Below are 21,009 nucleotides of genomic sequence, written 5' to 3'. Positions count from 1 at the left end.
TGTCCATGAACAATTCTATTAGCCCTTAGACAAGGATAAATTAATTAATTAATGCCTAGTCTCTAATGTCATTCATTGATATTAGTGGCCAATAAATTGGTCTAGGCCAAAGTCTGACACTGGGTACCACCTGGTAGTTGTCAAACATAACTTATTACAACTTTTGCCTTTGGCACCAACTAATATTTTGAGATCCTAGGTCTCAAACTATGAAATAATTAACTTGCACTTTGCATCTTACATGTGCAAGTCACATTAGCACATTCGATTGACTTTTAATCAAATGTTAAGCAAAGCAATATAATTTCACGTCCTTGTGACACTTTGGACAACATTATCCCTTTTTCTCAAAGAATTTTCAGCTTGCAATTTCAGGTCTTATTTCCCTCTACTTATGGAAACATTTCAAGACAATTGAATGCTTGATGGACCCGAGGAGTAGATTGCATGTGGAAAAGATAATGTATTCCCCTTTGATAAAAGAAATGACGATGAGGGATCTAATTATTGGAGGCTATGTATCTATGAAGGTCCTTTGTCTGTCTATATGCATCAGCTACAAATCAAAGACCCTTAAAGTTAGCTCTATGATTGTTTAAGCAGCTGGCCGCATGGTAGTAGGTCAGTTGCTTAAGTGGCAGCCTCAACTTCACAGTGAAATTCATGATTTAGGTGAAAATTTATATTCTGTTTTCATACACTGTACACATGGCCTGCGTGTCTTCGTTGTCATTGCAGCTGCATTCCACACCCTTTGTAGAATGCTGTAGTTCTTATCTTTCCTCACCTTGCTATTTGTGAGGCTATGACTTCACATGTTTACAGGACATATTAGCAGCAAGCTGAGTTAGATCATATCATCATCCTCAACTGTGGTTCTTGTTGGCCATTGTTATATTTTCATGCTTTTTCATTTGCCATAGATAGAGTGACATCTTGCTACTATTTTCTTGCTTTTTATAATCTTTAGCACCTGTCACACTGTGGAAAGTTAAGATCACTCGTGGTTTCAATCAAAGAAGTCAAAATTATCCTTCCAACTCCAGTTGATAGGTAGGCTATCATAACTGGATGATTTTTTATAAGCAAGGCTGTTACATGTGTGTGGATTTAACAAGGGCAGAGGCCTATGAAGCATTTTCAGGTTAAACCAAAGTGTTAAGGGTTGTGTGTCTATGAGCCGGAATGGTATTGTCTGTGCATGAATGTGTTTCAGGGCTAGTTCAATGAAAGGCTAAGGCTAAGGGTAAAGATTATGACTCATGAGTTAACTCAAAGTGGTTAGTTGGGAATTGAACAGCCATGCAATAGGCAATGAGAGCTTGGTAAGCTCTCTTGTGAGTAGAAGTCTGTGGGTCTTGATCAAGTTTGCAGGTAGTTGAATCAAAGCTTTATTCCCCTTCTCCCTGTTCTTGCTAGTGTTCATCTTTCAATACGAGATAGATAGTAAAGTATACTGTAAGCAAGTCTTTGGAGTATGAAAAGGCTACATGCAATTAGGAAATAGCTTAGGTTTTCGACTTCAAGACACCATAATTATGGGGGTGCTCTTGCATTTCCTTTACAAACATCACAAAAATGTTGGCATGGTGCAGCTGCGGTGGTGCTGCTACAGTTCTAATTTTATCAGTTTTTGAAAGCTGACGGTTGTATTAATCTTTTGATGTTTTTAATGGTCAGCTTATGAATGTGTTAAGGTACTTCTCAGTAGTGGCAGACAAAGAAGCATCATCTGTCCTTGCACCAAGAGTGTTTGATGACTTACCATGCTTATTGTTTCATTGATGAACTGCAATGTCAAGTTTTAAGCACATCCGTAACATGATCAGGTATCATATTGCTGGATCTGAAGGTGTCTTTTATAGCCGAGAACCTTATCGGAATGAAGACTCTTCACATGTCTCTCGGTTTGTAGGCCTTGGGGCAGTTGGAAACAACCAGAAACAGGTGCCAGACTGCTTTCTTTGGCAGAAAATTGAAATCATAAACCCACATATGAATGCTCTATGCAACTGATTCTGTTCTCCAATGTGTGCATTAGAGGCCGATTTAGTTAGCGTACAGTATGCTTGTTAGTGCCAACAAATGGTTTCTCAAGTCAAGCTTAATATTCGTGATAGCTTTTCTAGTATTCAGTTAGCGTACAGTATGCTTGTTAGTGCCAACAAATGGTTTCTCAAGTCAAGCTTAATATTCGTGATAGCTTTTCTAAGGTTCTTTTAATTTGATGCTATTGCTAGAAATTTCTTCATGCTCTATCTCCAACACCTGCATCGATTTTGAGCTTGATAGAGCTAAACATTCAACCTCCCAATACCACAGTATCTCCTTATGAAGCTTTGAAATCCAAAGATGCAACCATGCTTCCAAGTGATTCAAATCAACAAATAACCTCACATGAGTCTGAGGGCCAGTACTGGAGGTTTTCTGCTCCACAAAATAAAAGGCAAAAAGTAAATGATGGGGGTGCCACGAAAGTCTGTTTTGAATTTTGGACAAAGGGTTCCTGCTCTCGAGGTGATGCTTGTAACTTCAAACATGATTCTACTAATGACAAACCAATACCCAAGGGGTCATGCTTTGATTTTGTAACAAAGGGGCAATGTGAAAGGGGTTCTGAATGCAGATATCGCCATTCTTTGGATGATGATGATTACAGGTAAAGTTGGTGTGTGTTCACTTGCAGACAGTTTTTGGTATATTGTCCAACTTTTTAATTGGAGGACAGTAGTTGAAACTTTGGAGTTGCAACTCATGTGGTTTTACAGAATGTCAAATGACAGACACAGGTCTAATGAATCAAAGAAACAGTCTTCAGCACCTTGTTGGTTCTGCTTAGCTAGCCCAGATATTGATGCACATTTAATAGTTAGCATTGGTGAGCAATGCTATTGTGCCCTTGCAAAAGGTGGCCTTGTTGAAGGGCATGCACTCATTCTTCCCATCGAGCACCTTCCTTCAACAGTGTCTTTGTCTCAAGTTGCTATTGATGAGTTGAACAAGTATAAGAAGGCTTTGCATAACATGTATGTAAGCCAAGGGAAAAGGATGGTAGTTTTCGAGAGATACCTCCAATTAAAAACAGCAACCCATGCACATTTACAGGTAGGAACACTGTGGTCAGTGTTGTTGTAAGGAATGAGATGACGTGTAGAGCAACATAAAGCTCTGGATGTAGTCATGTTGGCTAACACAGTATTTTCTGCATCTTTAACAGACTGTCCCTATTCCAGTTTCTAAGGTCAATCAAGCAAGGGATGCCTTTGTAACTGCAGGAAAAGATCTGGGTTTTACCTTCAATTTTATTCGTGGTATGCTATTAAGATTCAGATTCGCAAACATTTCTCAAATTTCATATATATTGTACTCAGTGTCACTTCTTGTGAGTTGTAAGACTGACTTCTCATTTGTACTGCAATAGCTGACACAAGAAATAAGCATGAAGCTCTATGCAAATACCTTCAGGGCGGTAGCAACTATTTCTATGTGGAGCTACCTGATGGCAGCATCCTAGCACATGTTCTTGAACCTCAAGAGAACATGCCTATGCAGCTGGGTCGTGAGGTAATAACAGTTTGACACTTATCTCCTTGAAACTAGAAAGTTCTGATTTGATCTCCTTACGCAATAGAAAACATTGTTAAAGGTTTAGTTTAGTGTTTACAAAAGAACTTTCAGAGATTGGGATGGGTGACATAAGTGTGATGGGCTCAGGAAAGGTTGTCAGAGAGAAAGTGCAAAACATTTGCACCAGATAGAGTGTAATGTTAGTGGCAAGTATGACATGAACAAGAGAACTAAAGACGAGTAAATTTACTTTGGTATGAATAAGAAATCTAAGAATTACCGCAAATTGAATACTGACAGATTCCCACAACTTTGAAGGGCATGGAAAAGGGCCTAGCCAAGAGTGACACCAAAAGAAGGCAAGATAGTGTGGAGTGACTGGGGGTGCCTTTGAGCATAGGGCACTTGTAGGACAGCCAAAAACTGATTTAAGATGGGCACACTAAGCAATACCTTCCTGAGGCATGGAACAACCTATCTAGAGGCTAAGGCTAAGATCCCCCAAAGTACATTCATTGGACAGCTAATTCTACTGCTAGCACTCTGTTGACGCTCAATAAAGGAAGAGCATACAAGCTATTATAATCATGATGAAAACATCAATGTTCATGATACAAAAGGTTATAATGGATGCATGAAACCCATCGATAATTTATGATACAAGAGATCATAATGATTGAAAACCACCATGTACATTAATCCTGGATGCCTCAGGCTAGGGATTGGATATGCCTCAGAGATAGCACAAAGATCAGGAAACAGCTGCTGGCAAATTGTGACAGATAGTGTGATCAAAATTTGAGGAGTCAGTCCAAGGAGCTTGAGCTTGAAAGCTCCAAGTAGACCATCCATAAATCTTCAGCCATATGCAATGATTGGCTGTCTCACAATGTCAAAGATGCCCAGAAACCACCAAACATGGCAAGGGCTAGGCTTATGAATCATTAGATTCTTGCAAAGAGATGAGGGACTACACCTAGGAGGAGCCAAACACAAAGCACAATCTAGATGTATGTCAGATATCTCTAGTTAGAGTATTGATTGCCTGGCTCTTAAACATTTCTTAACATAGTCCCCCTCTGACTGGAATGACTAGCAAGTGCCCCACAGTTTGGATATCCATTTGTGAGGGAGGCCACAGTGGCCACCTCACCCAGTAGAGAAGTCTCTGTCTGCAGCAGCTGCTAAATCCTCCACTGTTTTGGTCTTCTTGTGAGGGCTCTGATGAGATGTCCCCTTTTACATCAGACGCAGAGTGAAGTTCCACACATAAGAGGTGTTGGTAAATTTTGACCTTCACATCATGTTATATTCAGGTCCAGCACACAAGTTTTTGGCTTGATCTAAGGTTGCTGGTTAAAGTGCTAGAAATTACAACCAGTGCTCAATGAGAGTTCCTTTTATTACAGTCAGATACAGTGCTTGTTTCTTCGAGGCACTTGCTTGTGTGAATCCAGTTATAATTTTTTATATCTGAGGTTTTTTGGTATTTTGTTTGTTTGCTTGCTTTTTTTAAAAATGGGGGCATGTGAAGGGGCTTGGCGTCTGAAGTTAAGCAGAAGTTTACATGAGAAACGCTAAAATGAAAACTTTGTATGAAAATCAGTGAAATGAGAAATATGATTTGGTTGTGTTCTGTATTCTGAAGTATTCATATTTAACAGCTAGCATTCTGAGACAGAGTGATATACACAGGTATGTGCAAAGCTGCTTGGCATCCCAGAGCGAAGTGATTGGAAAGTGTGCAAACTCAACAAAAATGAGGAGGTAGCTCTCACTGAAAGGTTCAAGGAGAATTTCAGAGCTTATGATCCAATGATATCCTAGGGGCTTAGATGATATGTTGAAACTTGGGGGCATGCTGCCTATGTTACCCATGAAATTCAAAACCTTGCTGATACATATTTTATTTGAGCAAGCACTTGATAACAATGCTGCACTACATTTTTCCTACAACAAGAGGTTACCTTGTGAGCTGACATCAGTTGTTTGATGATTTTTGAATGCTGCTGGGACCAGAAGGGTAAGACTTCCACACTAACAACGACACAAGCTCATTGGTAAGTTGATTACAGCAAACATATGTGGCTCTTTAAGCACACAAACATGTGGGAAATGCCCTGTCCTGCATAGGAAAGTATTCCAGCTCATGGTTGAGAGCCTTAGAATGTTCATTTTACTGTTTGCAGTCATTTTTTTCTAACATTTCACCTCATAAATTTTGTTTGTTTTCACATTTTGCCTTGTGTACAGGTCTGTAGTGGCAGATTGATGAGTTTATGCTGCGTGAACAGATTGAGCCACAAACCCTGTACTATAACATCATTGGCCCTCTGACCTAGATTTTTAAAATGTATCATTTCTTGAATTCATGCCATCAGACGATTTCAACAGCTTGCCACTTCGAGCACTGCATTTACTGATTAGTTACAAGGGAACTTTTTTATGCTGGCCCTTCTGGTGAAGGGTAGAAGCCCTTTTGAAGGGTGCTGGTACTACTATAATATTTGCCACTTAGTTCTATTTTGTACATGTCATAGACAAATGATTCTTCAACATAACAGATTCTCTTCTATAGGACAGCAGAAAAGATCGTGAAGTGGGAGCCTTTCCTGCACACAGCATAGCATCATCGGATAACCATTAGTTTCAAATGCCTTATGAGGGCAAACATATCAATTGTCATATAACAATTCATGTTGCAGTAACTTGGACTCCATGGATTTGTGTCCACACATTCCTCAATGCCTTAGCTAGATCCTCACGGTCACTTGGATTGAGTTGACACCTTTGAATTAATTTTATTTGATTAAAGTGAGCACTTTTGTAACTAATATTATGAGCTCTTCAGTTTGTGCCTGATCTTTTTGCTCATGATCTTGCTTGTGTTGTTACCCACGAAAAGAGGATTTGCTAAATATGAGATAATCTTGCTTTCATTATTGCCCACGAAGAGAGGATACAAGCTTGATGAGATGAAGAGGAGAAGAAAGCTTCCCGATGCTAGGTCCCTTACTCCCTCACACTCTCTACTTCACACACTCAACTCACTAGGAAGATGGGATAGAGAAGAAGAGAAGAGAATTCAAAGAGCTTCACACATTATATCTGTCACTCCATCTCACACTTCCTCTCCCTCTCTCATACACATGGACAAGAGTAGCAAGAATGTAAGGAGCAAAACACATCAATAGCTCTTCTATTCTTTTTCATCCTTTCTATACGTGACTTTTAGATTTAGGGTTTTCATCTTTTCCTTGGGCATCCAACCTACTTTGTGGCCACATGACCAAGCCTTACCTCATTTTGAGTGCACCCAAATCTTAGTCTCAATGTAAAAATTAAATGTGCACATCCTAGCCTTTATGGGGCCACAAAAAATTTATATATTTTTTCCATAGGAGAAAGCTTAAATCTCAATAAAATATTCAAGATTATTAATACAATAGCTTCAAAATTTTGCTTCAAATTTTGTGGAGGCTCTTTTGCACTTTACAGTTAACATTATGCCCCTTTCTAGACGAGTGTTAGTCCCATGATACCCTTGTCAAAGGTAACTTGTGGTAGCAAGTGTCAAAGACCGGGAATGCTAGGATGGTCAATGAAGAAGTCTTGGTAGAAAATTGAATGGTGGTTGCTATTGAAAAAACTATATGAAAATAAATGGATCTTTTTGGGATCAAAGGTTACTTATATTTAGATAGTGGTGTGGGATGAGTGGAAGAGTGATGGTTTTTTGGTAAACAAAGGAATGATGGATTGTGATTAACATGTGCCATTGATATTAAGGGATATTCAAGGAGTCCATCATATATACAAGCTCATTTATCCTCTTTCTAAGGGATGTGTCTATCTTACCTAAGAAAGAAGGGATACATGCACTTGGTAAACCTATTGTCCACCATGTCCTCTTAAAGTTGGAGATGAATCATCGCCACATGATTATTATGGGTCTTGCTCTCTTTGCATAGCTTCTTTTGGATTTTTCTTCTCTTCTTGTAGTAGAGGATATTCAATCACTTTTTGGAATTGTGCTCTCAAGGTTTGTACCATGTAGCATATGTACATTTTGTTTAGATAGCAAGCTCAAAATGTACAAACATTGATGGACTATCTAGTTAGATAGGTTTGCAAATCTACACTTAGCATGTTAGTGGTCATTATGACTCATATAGCCATTGACTTCTCTTATTATATTTGGTTTATTACGCCTATCTACAACGGACATAGTTCTAGCACTAGTTAATTAGCTCAAGTAAGTTCCTCCACCATGTGACTTATGACATAGTATTAGAGCTATACTATTAATAAAGGTTGCTTTTGGAGGTTGAAGTAAAAGAGAAGCAAGGATTTGAAGAAGCAAGCAATGAGTAAGCACTTTCACTCTCTCTTGGATATTGCTTGTGGAGACACCAAAAGCAAAGTAGAGTAAAAATCTCAGATTGTTGTGAGATGTAGTATACAAGTAAAGTATTGTATATTTTATAAATAAATCCTTTAGGTCTTTTTTGTTGCTTTTTTGGCTATTTAAGATCGTTTTAATTTATGTTTCAGATCTATAAGGTTATGAACAACAATTTCAAGATATACTGTGATTTTGGTTATGTCAATCAAAAGTGAATGTGTATATTATAAATTTGAAATCTATAAGTCTTGAGATGTTTGTTAGGAAGTAAACACAAGTTTTATTTGTAAATAGGTTACATATTACATGTATTATTAATATCTCAATGAAAAATCCTAGTGTATTGTACGCTTACTGTGAAAGGTTGTAAAAGACTTAGTTTTCATTTTGTGATAATAGATAAGAATAATAGAAATCCCATCATTGAGAAGCTAGACAAAAATAACTACATGCCATGGAAGTTGTGAGATAAACTTATTGAAAAATCTCTCTTCAAGTTTGTTTTAGGTGAAGAAAATGAGTGAGAGTTGAGTGACATTATAATTGTAGACAAATTAAAGGTGTGAAAAGAATGGAGTGCAAAATATAAAAATACAATATATTGGTTATTTATAATAATTGATAATACTATGTTGGGGTATATTAAAAATGTATAAAGTTTACATATCACATGGATCATGTTTAAAAATGCATTTTCTATTAATACTACATAAAATATTTAGCTTTTATGTTTTGAAAAAAGAAAAAATGTTTATCAATAAGTATATTTTAAAGATAAAAAGCATTGCAAATACTTTAGCAGCGATTGATATAATGCTTGATGATGATTTGATATTATCTACTTTGGGTGGTCTTAATGAAAATTGTTTGTTACTTTTGTGTATGTACATAATTCATTTCTAAATTTTGATGAGTTAATCTCTCATGATTATTGAAGAGATCAATATGTAGGATGAATCGTCGAAAAAATGTGATGAATATGTCTAGGTATTTTACTCTAGTTCAGGAGATGTGGTGTGTCCTCTTCAAGATGTCGTGATATAGGATATGTTGGTGATAATTAGCAAAATATGTTAAATTAGTAATTTAGTGATACGCAGGTTTCAGGAGACTGTGGCAACTTTAGAGACAAGAAAGCTCTAAAAAAAGAGGTGAATGGTAAAATAGAGGTTCTAGCAATTCTAGCATTATTTTTCATTATTGTGGCAAAATATGTCATATTATAATCCGTTATGCTAAAAAGGATGATATTCATATTGGTAAATTGTAGCAAGAAAACTACGTATCATCTTTATGGTAGAATGAAGATAAAATTGAGCATATATTTAGTATGTAACATATAATAAATACTATTTAAAAAATATATTATTATATATAGTATAATGATTTAAATGTATCTAATATAATTAATCATACTAAACGGTTTAGAAAGATACAAGATTTACAAAATCTAGGTTATGTGTAAAGGGGTGATGATTCATGTTAGCTAATTTCACACATTTAAAAAATTTTATTATCCTTGCACAATGGTTAGACAAAGAGTCTATTAGATGTATTACATGTATCATCTATCACAAAGAATTTAATGCTTATTGATCAGAGGGTGGAGCAAGGGTGTATGTTTGATTTAATGCAAAATGATGTTTTGTAAAAGATTTTAATGATAAGTGTAAGTTAGTCGCAAAAGGAAGTAGAGTTGGTTGCATGTTTACTTTGGATAATAAAATTCCTACTATGAATGGTGTTATGTATATTAAAGACAAAGAAGTGGTTAATAGACATTAAAATATGATACAAATGTATTGAATAAACAAATATACAAAAGTTAAAATTAATGTAGTCGTGAGGATTGGTTACAAGGTTGTTTGCTTTTAAGATATGTAAAGCATATCAATTTGGTAAACAAACGTGACAATGATTTTTACATGATAGAGATGTGGGCAAGAATATACTTGATATTTTGTTTATAGATGTTTAGGGGCCTATACAAAAGATATCTCTTGGTGGTGACAAATATTTTATCACGTTTATTGATGATTGTTAAAAAAAGTTATGGGTGTATTTTACAAAGGAAAAGAGTAATATGCTTGAGTACTTTAAAACTTTCAAGACTACTGCTGAAATAGAAATAGGCTCGAAAGTTAAGTACTTAAGATGGAGAGTGAGAGTATCTCTTTAATAAATTCAGTGACTTTTTGACATCTCATGGGATAAAGAGACAATTTACTTGTAAGTATATTCCACATCAAAATGAATTGTAGAAAGAAAAAAGACATCGTAAAAGTTACATGAGCATTGATTGGTTGAAAAGAATTTACGAAAACATTTTTTGTTTGAAGTTATTCATACCATTGTTTATATTATGAATAGAACTCGAATAATTGCAGTTCATGGAATGACCCTCGAAGAATGGTTTACAAGCAAAAAGCTTGATGTATCACACTTACAAGTGTTCACTTGTATTGTATGTATTCATGTGCCCGATGAGCTATAGAAGAAGCTTGATCCAAAGGCTATAAAATGTATTTTCTTTGGATACTTATTAGAGCAAAAAGGGTATCATTGTTACTACCCTATTACAAGTGAATTTAGAGTGAGCAGGGAGTTATTCTTTATGAGATAAGCAATTGGTATATAGCTAGTGGTGATGCATTAGATGATGATCATGATCATGATCATGATAGTCATATACAAAAAGAAAATAAAAAATAACATAGCCTCAATGGACTAGAAATATCATTCAATACTAAATCTATAGTTAGCCCTTAGTCTTGGATACTAAGAAGGGATCCCACATCTTTAGGTGCATCTAATAGTGTTGCAAATAAAGACAAAGGGGATAAGAAAGTGTCAAATGGTAATGATATATGTGCTAGTCATTTGGGGTTTGATGGAGATTCGAGTGATTCAAAGAGTTTAGATGATAAGCTTTGTATTCCTTCAGTCAAGACACCAACTATACAGAGATCACATGATAATATAAAGACTCCATTGACAAATCTAGTGGTACATAGATCAAACAAGATCAAATACCCAATTAAAATATTTGGCTTTGAAGGTTAAGTAGCTCACCATTATGCTTACATGGTAAAAGTGGTTAAGGATGTTAAGCCCACTTTTTTGACGAAGTTGCTGGTCATGCTCATTGAGATACAATGATGGATGAGAAAATGGCTATATTAGAGGCCAATAAGACTTGGGATCTAGTATCATTTCTTAAGGGCAAAAGGCCTTTTGGTTGTAAGTGGATCTACAAAATTAAGCATGATGCAAATCATTTTGTTAGCAAATATAAGGCTAGGCTAGTTGCAAAAGGCTATGCTCAAATATATGGCATAGATTATGAAGAGATATTCAGTCCCATTGCTAGGATGGCAACTATTAGATGTGAGATTGCTTTGCCAACAACCAAAGATTGGTGTTTGTAACAAATGAAATACATTATTTCATGGTGAATTGTAAGAAGAGGTATATATGGAGTAGCCAATAGTTATAAGGATTTAAAGTATCCCACATATTGTGTAGGTTAAAGAAGGTGCTCTATGGGTTGAAGCAAGCACTTAAAGAATGGTCTAACAAGATTCAAGAGTATCTTGTCAATATTGATTTTTATGTTTTTGATGTTGATCACTCACTTTATGTAAAAAAGGAAGATGCAAGTTTGGTTATCATCGTCATCTATGTGGATGACTTGGATTCTTGCGGATGATAGTGATAGCAGGATTGTTGAAGTCAAGGACCTCTTGAAGAAGTTTGAGATTAAGGATTTGGGTGAGCTAAGGTACTTTCTTGGTATTAAGATTATCAAATATGATGCTAGTATATGGCTATTCCAAAGGCAGTATAGCTTGGATATGTTGCACAAGTATGGTATGATAGTGTGTAATTCTCTTTCAGTGCCATTCAATCAAAATGTGAAGTTAAGTGTTTATGTTACAAATGAGATAGAACACCCTATTATATTTAGAGAGATATTAGGGAGTTTGATTTACATTGCCATCACAAGGTGAGACTTTCGCTACTATGATGTTGGCTTTGTCAGTCAGTTTATACAGTTATGGATCCCCCTTAGTCCTCGCCACGCATATCTCGTCATAGACCATCTCAACACAACGCCTCAAGTCGACACAATACCATAACTCAACAAGATGCAACTTGTCATAGCTCCCCCTTTGAGATAGGAACCCAACTCAACATGATAACTTGGCATGAAAGCTGACACAACATGATATTGCGTCATGGCACAACGTCAACGTGTCACAATAGTCCACCTTATCACCTCCTCCCAACGGGCGGGGAGTTCACCAAGTCACCAAAACTTTTCTGGTGCTCACACAAGAATGCACTCCCAATGGGCAGGGAGTTCACCATGTCACCAAAACTTTTCTAGTGCTTACGCAAGGACGCACCCTCGAAACCCTTTACTATGATACAACACCCTACTCACCTCTCACCCCACAAAACGGAATCCCGTCCCCCCTCACAAGTTACTGTATGCACTCACCATCCCCACTCTAATATTTCATGTGGAGGCCTCGAGCCACCTAACCATGCCCATGCATGATGCACTACAACCCCATGCCACAATGCACCCTGGAGAGCTAGGCCTCAAGAGGAAGGTACCTCCAATATACCCACCCCCTACAAAAAACTCCAAGCCCACTTTGAGTTGTGTAGCTATTAAGATGGTCTATATACAAAAATACACCCAATACTCATAGATAGATTCAAAAGAGTGAATGTAACTATACAAATGCCCTACTTGGTTATGCTCTCAAAGTTTATTTACAAGCCATGCTGCATCACACCCGCCATGCTTAGAAAGCCTCATTTGGATGTGGTTAGATACATATTGAAGTATGTGAAGTCCACTTTGCACTATGGACTTTTTAATGTGAGAGGTAAGGATATATAGGTATTTGGATACACATATATAAATTGGGCTAGTAGCATGTCTAATAGAATATCTATCGATGGTTCATGTTTTCCCTTAGTAGTGTAGCAGTTATGTGGAGTAGCAAAAAGCAACTTACAATAACCTTATGGAGTATAGAGGTGCTGCTATGACAGCATGTGTGGTGGTATGGCTACAAAAGTTATTGGGTGATTTGAATGTGTAGGGATATGGTCCAGTTATCATTCGTTGCAATAATATGAGTAGCATATAAATAGCTAACATCTTTACAAAGGCATTGAATAGAGAAAAGCTTTGAAAGTTTCAAAGCATACTTGGAGTTACAAAGATCCAATTGAGCTTAAGGGGGAGCGTTAAGATGGCAAGCTCAACATGTGCAAACATTGATGATGGACTGCTTGGTTAGATGGATCCGCACATATAAACTTAGTACATCAATGGTCATTATGACTCTTATATGGCCACTAAGTTATCACTTATTATATTTGGTTTGTTACACTTGACCTATCTACAACTAGCATAGTTATAGTGCTACTCGATTAGTATAGTTTGTTATGCACTATTTGACTTAGTAGGCCACTTTCCTTTATGTTTTACCTTTATATATACTTCATGTACATTGAAAAGTGTGTGAAAAAAGAAGAGAAAACCAACAAGAAAACATTTTGGTATCCATCTCTCTTCTTGTGTTCTTAAGTGAGCTTCCTCTTGTGTGTATGGTGTGTGTTTGGCGCAACAACTCAAGCAAGTCCCTCCACCATGTGATTTGTGATATATTTCTACTTTTGATCCTATTCTTCTACTAGCTGCTCTCCTCAAGTTTATTTACATCAAACTCTTGTGGTTTTGGTAGGTCTATTAAGGATTCTTGACCATGGATGGCTCTATGGCTATAGGAGATCCTAGATAAGGTGTTTCTAGTCATCATAGACCAACTACCTTTAACTCTTGATCCTCATATCCTTTCTCCCTCAAATGATGAAGCAAGTCTTCCTTTGTGTGCTCTTCAATCATTAGATTTCCTTCATGAACCTTTTGCATGCTCTCTAGTGTTCATGAAATCAACCCTATTCAAGCTTTGAGTTCCTTTAGGATCTTCAATTTATGGAGTACAAACTAGTAAAACAACCTTATGAAGAGTCCTTGTTGCTTAGTCATGACATATATATATCCTTTCAACCAGACCTTGTGTTGACTCTCACTATACAATCTTTGTCTAATTCAATGGATGTTTTTGTTAGGGTCTCTTCATATGGCCTCTGATTCTTGTTCTCTATTAAGCCCATAGCTCCTATCATGTTAGCAAATATGCTCTCCTTTAGTCTCATGCACATAGCCTTTCATTTACCCTATAATTGTTGATTCTCTTATATTTCTCTCTTGTGGAGAGTTGTTCTGACCTTCTCCTATGCAACCTGGAGTGTGACATTGGTCAACCGATGATTGGATTGTAACAGATATTTCTGTAATACTGCCACTTCTTTCTCCCTAACCTTAAGTATTGAGTCTTTTTCTGTGAGTTGGACCTGGAGCTCTTGTGCCTACATTAGATTTATAAGAAACTTCTTCTAGGCATCACACATCTCATCCAATCTTTGCTCAAATTCCTATTTGGTCTTGATTGCCTTTGCTTTGTTCACTTTGAGCTCTTTAGACAACTACTCTAGAGCTTATAATACATGTTGTGCCTTGTCCTAGGGTCTAGTGTTGGAGGTAAAGGTGCCCCCACCTATATTTACCACACACACTATGATCGCACACCTATATTTACCATGCATACCATGACCACACACCTATCCACTATAGGTGGCGAGTACCCATCACTATCACTTTATTATTTATTCTTCCAATGACTACTGAATAAGGGAAGGTTGGTCATACATTATGACTATTCGAGTTTCCACATCTTCTCTCTCTCTCTCTCTCTCTCTCTCTCTCTCTCTCTCTCTCTCTCTCTCTCTCTCTCTCTCTCTCTCTCTCTCTCTCTCTCTCTCTCTCTCTCTCTCTCTCTCTCTCTCTCTCTCCACCATAGCTCACATCTCTCTTACTTCCACTTGCATGTGCTTCCACTCATCCTGCACCTTTCAACTGGTATAAGAGCTTGGACTCGAGGAGCTTCACTGAGCATTGCTTTAGCCTGTGATAAAAGCTTCAACTTAAAGGTTTCATGGACTTCTTCCCGGTGTAACCATTGATGATCAACACTCTTCTAGCTTGTTTTCACTTGTTAAGGCCTACTTCAAGGGTCTTATTAAGATTATTTAGACCTCCTCAAGTGCCTTACTAAAGGCATAAGGCATCAACGTTCAAGGCAGTAGCAAACATACTATTTATGCTCTTGATTTCCTAATCATTTCTTTGCTTTGTTCCATCACTCCTCTAGCTCCTAGGTCTCTTGGATATTTGATTGACTACTTCTTATACCTCTCGACATTGCTTGGTTACATTTGGGTCCCATTGAAGTGAAATACCTCAGACATTGATTATGGAACGGTGCATGCCTGCTGTAAACATTCCAGGATAGCATGTATTTAGCTTCTTATTGCTTATGTGATGCCTTTGGAGCTTAGCATTGATGCCTACATGTTATGGTAATATATAGGTGCTTATTTGCTTCATTTGAGATCAAATAGCTCAGTTTGTGCAAGGTTTTTCTATTGTACACTGTTTGGGCAGCAAGCTTTTAACTGGGAAGGTTATGCCTATTGAGGTTTGATACCATTCGGGTATACCACTTGGATGTATTGATATTTAGCATTGATGCTTGGACCTAGATATGATTATAAAATGCTTTGGGGCTCAATTTTGAGTGACATTTGATGTCTTCGATCCTTGGCTCTATGCTTCGATTGCTTCAGTGATTGTCACTTATGGGTTTGAAGCCTTATTGGGTTTTATGGTCCCGGATGTATTGGTTGATGCCTTTGGGCACCTTGATGTTATGTACTTGATGCATTGAGCCTTGCACAAGGACTTGTGCATGACAAGATGAAGCGGGCTATTCCAAATGAAATGCTTGCACGTAGACGACGTGAAATAATGAACACATCGATATGTGCGTCTCACTGACTCCTCTGACGGTGACGGTGACGATGTCTCTGTCCAAGTGTTTCACTCTGAAGTCACCCATTTTGGGCATCCAATGACACCTTGAAAATTTCCAACAAGGTGTCAAAATGAAATCCACACACACACACACAACCACTCTTTATGGATAATGCATGGCACATGCATGACTCGTGACTCATAACAATGGTTGTATGGCCTTCCTCCTCCAACTTCTAAGGCTTACTTTTGAACCTATAGCATACATGTCTAAGAATTAATTTTAAATTATTATTATTACCATTGAATTAGAGTCCAATCCTAGCTTTGGAGATTTCCCCCCCCCCCCCCCCTCTCACTACCATCATAGCTTAGAGATATCCCCCCCCCCCCCCCCCCCCCCAATTTGACTACCATCACTACTCAATCTGTAAACTATTTTCTTTCAACATAGAAAACTTTTGACAAACTAAGGCTTAAGCCCTTAACATACTCAATCATCATAGCAAGGAATGATATAGCATCAAGACCATCCTCAATTTGTGCACATTCCAAGTGCCAAGCAAAAATTGTCAACATAGATCATCAGTTGTCTGATGCCCCAACTGCGTTGACAAGAGCTATTGCCTACTCACACCACCCTACCCCCACTTCTCACGAAAGGCGTTTCTGGTGGCATGTCATCACCCCTTTGGGTAAGGTTTGCTAAACTTGAGGCTTTTTTCTAAAAAGCATAAAAAGTGTGATAAAAAGATGAGTGCAAAAAAATTAATGACATGCTAAAATACCTAACAATTTCTCATGCTGAAAGCTTCTAAGACATGTACACATGCTTATACACTCATAAGTAATAGCCACAACCTTTGACTCGCTTAGGCACTCATGTTCACACTAATGCACCCTTAAGACTTGTTCACACATATGCAATTTTAAATGCACATAGTAGGGCACACTTTTGGTCACACTGACTAGCAAACATAGGGTGTACACACACCATCATGCATGCTTAGCTAGACATATTCACCACACACAACTATTCACACACACTTAACTAGACATATTCACCATCACACACACTTAGGTAGAGATATTCACCACACATGCAACTAATTCCACATGCACTAGAATAGCACAATGCATTAATAACAAAAACATATTCACTCACCTTTGGAATATGAACATCATTAGTGTTTAGTCACAACCACCTTTTAGGTCACTCATGTGCATACTCACAAACACTTCTCTTAGGTCACATAGGCACATTGATTCACTTAGTCATAAGTACTCATAAATAGACACACATAGAATGCTTTTAAGTCATACACACATTATCTTTGCTTGCCAAACCCTAGCACTAGTTAGGGCATTCATGAAGCCACACACACATATGGTACAATGTCTTTCCCTAGTCCTATGCATAGAAATCTATCAACCTTGCACCACATCCATAACCACATACTTGCATAGCACGATAAGACTAAGCACCATATTATTAGCCTTATTGACCAACATTATAGGCATTGCATTAGGTCTAGTTATCATTCTTAGGAGTCATAGATTCCATTGTGAGTTGAAGAGTACCATCCTTGCACTCAACAAGATCTAGGGATGTGGCCACACACCTCAACACTAGGACCATCTCATAACTCAAATCAATTAACCAAACCCTAGTCACCTATCCAACCTTTATCACACTTTATCTTAGGTCCAATTGCACTTCTAGTCCACATTCTACTCATATCCACAAACCGTAGCCACTTCCCATCGATATTAGTTTAAGAACATGCCTTGCTTAAGCCCACTTCCCATCGATATTATTTAGGAACATGCCTTGCTTAAGCCCATCCACAAATCGTAGCCACATTCTACTCACATCCACAAACCGTAGCCACTTTCCATCGATATTAGTTTAGGAACATGCCTTGCTTAAGCCCATCATACAACTCCCTAGGCACCATCTTCACATGTTCTCAAACATTCAGCCATACATAAGCACAAAGGTGCACAAATTTTCCAAAACTATTCATAGGCACATCAACATGTCCATAAGGTAGACACACCCTTTCCCATCTAGGACACTAACCCATAAATCACAACTACCTTCCATAGGGAATTCCACACAAACACTTAGGCTACATTCTAATACATATACCACACCTTGGGTACACCTCATCCATAGGCACTTCACTTCCAACCATTAGCTACCCACCCCACCCATTGGCACATCCACCTGAACCCTAGGATAGCTCCTTCACACCTCTCTTAGGCTAAATCTCCTGCATATTAGTGTGTATGAGGGCTTCCACTTAGGGTTGTGAGTCTTAGGTCTTTCACTTCAATCTTAGTTGGGGTAAGTTAATCCCTTAGTTACCCCTAAGCCACCCATACTTCTCACACTTGGATCCTTGTGCATTACATTATACATAATGTAGGTTAGGATAACTAAATCATAGCCACAAATGCCATGACCTAGATTGTACGACCATCCAAACACTAAGGCTTAGCCCTTAGTCACACTTAGTCTCACCCACCAAAATATCCTTCTACATTCCAACTCATATCCATTCACATTAACCCACCCCCTGCCCACACTTAAATACACCTAGAATAGTTCCCATTTAAGTGCACTCCACTTATCATCATTTAGCCCTTAGGATACTTGGCTGGACCAAACCTTTTCAATCTTACACCACATCTAGGCACAAACATGCTTAACCTTAGGTCACTTAGGATTGCATCTCACACATCCAAAACTAAATAATCATAGGCCTAGCATGAAGACCTAAGCCGAAAGAAGAAGCAGAGGGTGTTGGCCCATCACACACAAATCTTACACCCTTAGAGCTTCTCACATTAAGTATCTACTTGATACAATGGCAATCGGAGAGCAAAGAGATGCTCTAGCCTTGGAGTAACCCTTGACATAAGAGGCCAATCCAAAATTTCAATTGTCACCAACCAATCAAATGGATAAGTACAAAGCAAGGGATGACTTGTATAGTTTCATTAAACAATTGGATTGGGTTTATGATGCTAATAGCCTCCATAACAATGACAAAAGAGCATAAGCCTTTATGCTATGTCTAGAAAAAAAGAGAAAGACTTGGTTTAGAATCTTAATGAAATCGAAAAGAATAAGTTTGACATGCTTAAAGAATTACTCATTAAAATATTCTTTGAAGACTAATATGTAGATAAAATCGATATCAAGCTCATGAATGTGAGCCAAAAAGACAATGAGAAAATGTGAGACTAATCACTCACATACATGGTCTTTACATGAGAATCCTTAAGGCTGAACAATCCCTATTGAAGTTGCGTCAAGGTTACTAAGATACCGACTTACTTCATTTGTTCTCAGGTCATGATGTTCAATAGGATTGATGTGGCCTCACCATCAAGTGTCTCAACACCAAACAACCCCAATGGTAAAAATGGTATGATTGTGGAATTAGTGGAGGTTTTCCACCTAGAACACTCGACATATAAGTGTGTGATCCCACACTCAGGACATCTCAAGTCGACTTTGTCTTGATTGGCTTACTCCCTTTTGGGGCAGCGAGATAAGATATGCCCTAGGTGATTGTAAGTCCATCACGTGATGGGTTCTTGGTTCTGCCCTCCTAGACCTCTACTACCTCTTCCCCTTCCTAATGCCATCACCAGTACTGGTCTAAAATCCATCAAGATAGGGTTACCCTCTTCATTGTACGAGACATAAGGGTTCACATATGCTTCATCCTCATTCAACTCCTCTACATAATATATCAGAGTATCGCTCAATGGGTGGGTCACAATGGGTCCAGGTGGTGGTCTAGGTATCCCTGTAGGATTGATGTCCATCTTAGGGATGGTTGGCTTTGAGTTGTTGGGTGATGGGAGAGCTAATGGAGCTCCCCTCTCGAAGTGCAGCAGCCTATTCCCTAGGTAATAAGGTTGATTTTACAGTTGCAATGTCATGATGTTGCACGTCCACCACACTGCAAATTTGAGGGCAGGTTTTTTCCACCAAGAAATTGATCGCATTATTCAGCATCATTAGGAGTTTATTTTCCATTGTGTGTGTCTCTTTGTTTGCATTTGCATGACACACGAGCACCTGTAGTTAGGCTAGTCACAATTTCTTCAATGCATTCATATTTTTTTGTGTGGAAGCATCATTTGATTGATTGCATTGCATGGATTTTAATTTGCTAATTGCATGAATGATTGGGCACGAAATTCTCTTTCAAAAGCATAATTTTGATAGGGCACAATGCAAGGAAAAACAGGCTTGTAAGAAGATATCCATGTTGAAAGCTCAAAGACATGGGTTTTGTCTACTAAGAAGATTACACATTTTGGCATTGTCTTCTTAGCATAGGTTGATTGTGCTCTAAACTTATATACTCCTCTTTGCGATCAGTTTGGGCTTGGACATTATCCTACTCTATTGTGGGGTCCTATTTCAAGTTTTACAAGCTCAAGATGGCCATGCAAACTTGGAAGCTATTGAAAAAGCTCGCAAGTCAGAATTACTACTACAATTTACCAACATCAAGATTGGCAAAGCATACTTTTTGGAAGATGCACCTTCCCTTGAGACTCAACTATGATAGGGTGATGACATTGACTATGGACAGGATATATTGGTATTAGTCATCTGATGATGGAGTGGGATCGAAGGCAAATACAATTTACTATTTGCAACAAATTGGTTATGGAGTCCTTGGGTAAAGAATATAATTTAGAGGGAAGCTTGCTCTCAGAAGAAGGACAAGGGATTTCAAGGCTTCTATATTCATTTTGGTCAATCAAGGTATTGTATATGTATCCCTTTATGGCACTTCTCTCAATTTGGTGTTGTACCTCACTGAGGTTCTTCATGAGGGCAATTCCTCAATCGCAAGCAACTCCAACAATTGGCACGATGCCAATACTTATTATCTTGCATCGGAGGGTTCTTGAGGGACACCTACCTCAATTGACATTCGAATGTATTGTACTTCTAGCTGATTTTCATTACTGGAATTTTGCTAATTGCCTCATCATCCACACTCCCTTCTCTTAGGCCTCCCAACTACCAAAGTAGTAAGCT

At 37.9% G+C, this 21,009-nt stretch overlaps 1 protein-coding gene across 3 annotated transcripts in view; it reads left to right on the top strand.

Annotated features, from left to right (window-relative positions):
• The window catches only part of LOC148026719 (CwfJ-like family protein / zinc finger (CCCH-type) family protein), an 84,131-nt gene extending 77,730 nt beyond the window's left edge, over positions 1-6,401 (top strand). Inside the window, exons 5-12 of one of the 3 annotated variants that reach the window (XM_087691214.1) lie at positions 1,830-1,947; positions 2,241-2,659; positions 2,769-3,105; positions 3,218-3,311; positions 3,422-3,564; positions 5,263-5,334; positions 5,587-5,627; positions 5,821-6,401. In XM_087691214.1, the coding sequence (XP_087547340.1) occupies positions 1,830-1,947; positions 2,241-2,659; positions 2,769-3,105; positions 3,218-3,311; positions 3,422-3,564; positions 5,263-5,334; positions 5,587-5,627; positions 5,821-5,839 (1,243 nt within the window). In that variant the 3' untranslated portion in view covers positions 5,840-6,401. Of the gene's footprint in view, positions 1-1,829; positions 1,948-2,240; positions 2,660-2,768; positions 3,106-3,217; positions 3,312-3,421; positions 3,565-5,262 lie in introns of all 3 variants that reach the window. The other 2 variants (XR_015692882.1, XM_087691215.1) reach the window with 2 other exon arrangements.
• The last annotated feature ends 14,608 nt before the right edge of the window (positions 6,402-21,009 follow it).

Source organism: Lygodium microphyllum, chromosome 13, assembly GCF_053477565.2.
Source record: "Lygodium microphyllum isolate KBCC chromosome 13, Lygodium_microphyllum_v1.1.10, whole genome shotgun sequence".
Lineage (NCBI taxonomy): Eukaryota > Viridiplantae > Streptophyta > Polypodiopsida > Schizaeales > Lygodiaceae > Lygodium > Lygodium microphyllum.
The sequence above is the reverse complement of the archived record's forward strand: the minus strand, read 5'-3'. Positions and strand labels throughout refer to the sequence as shown.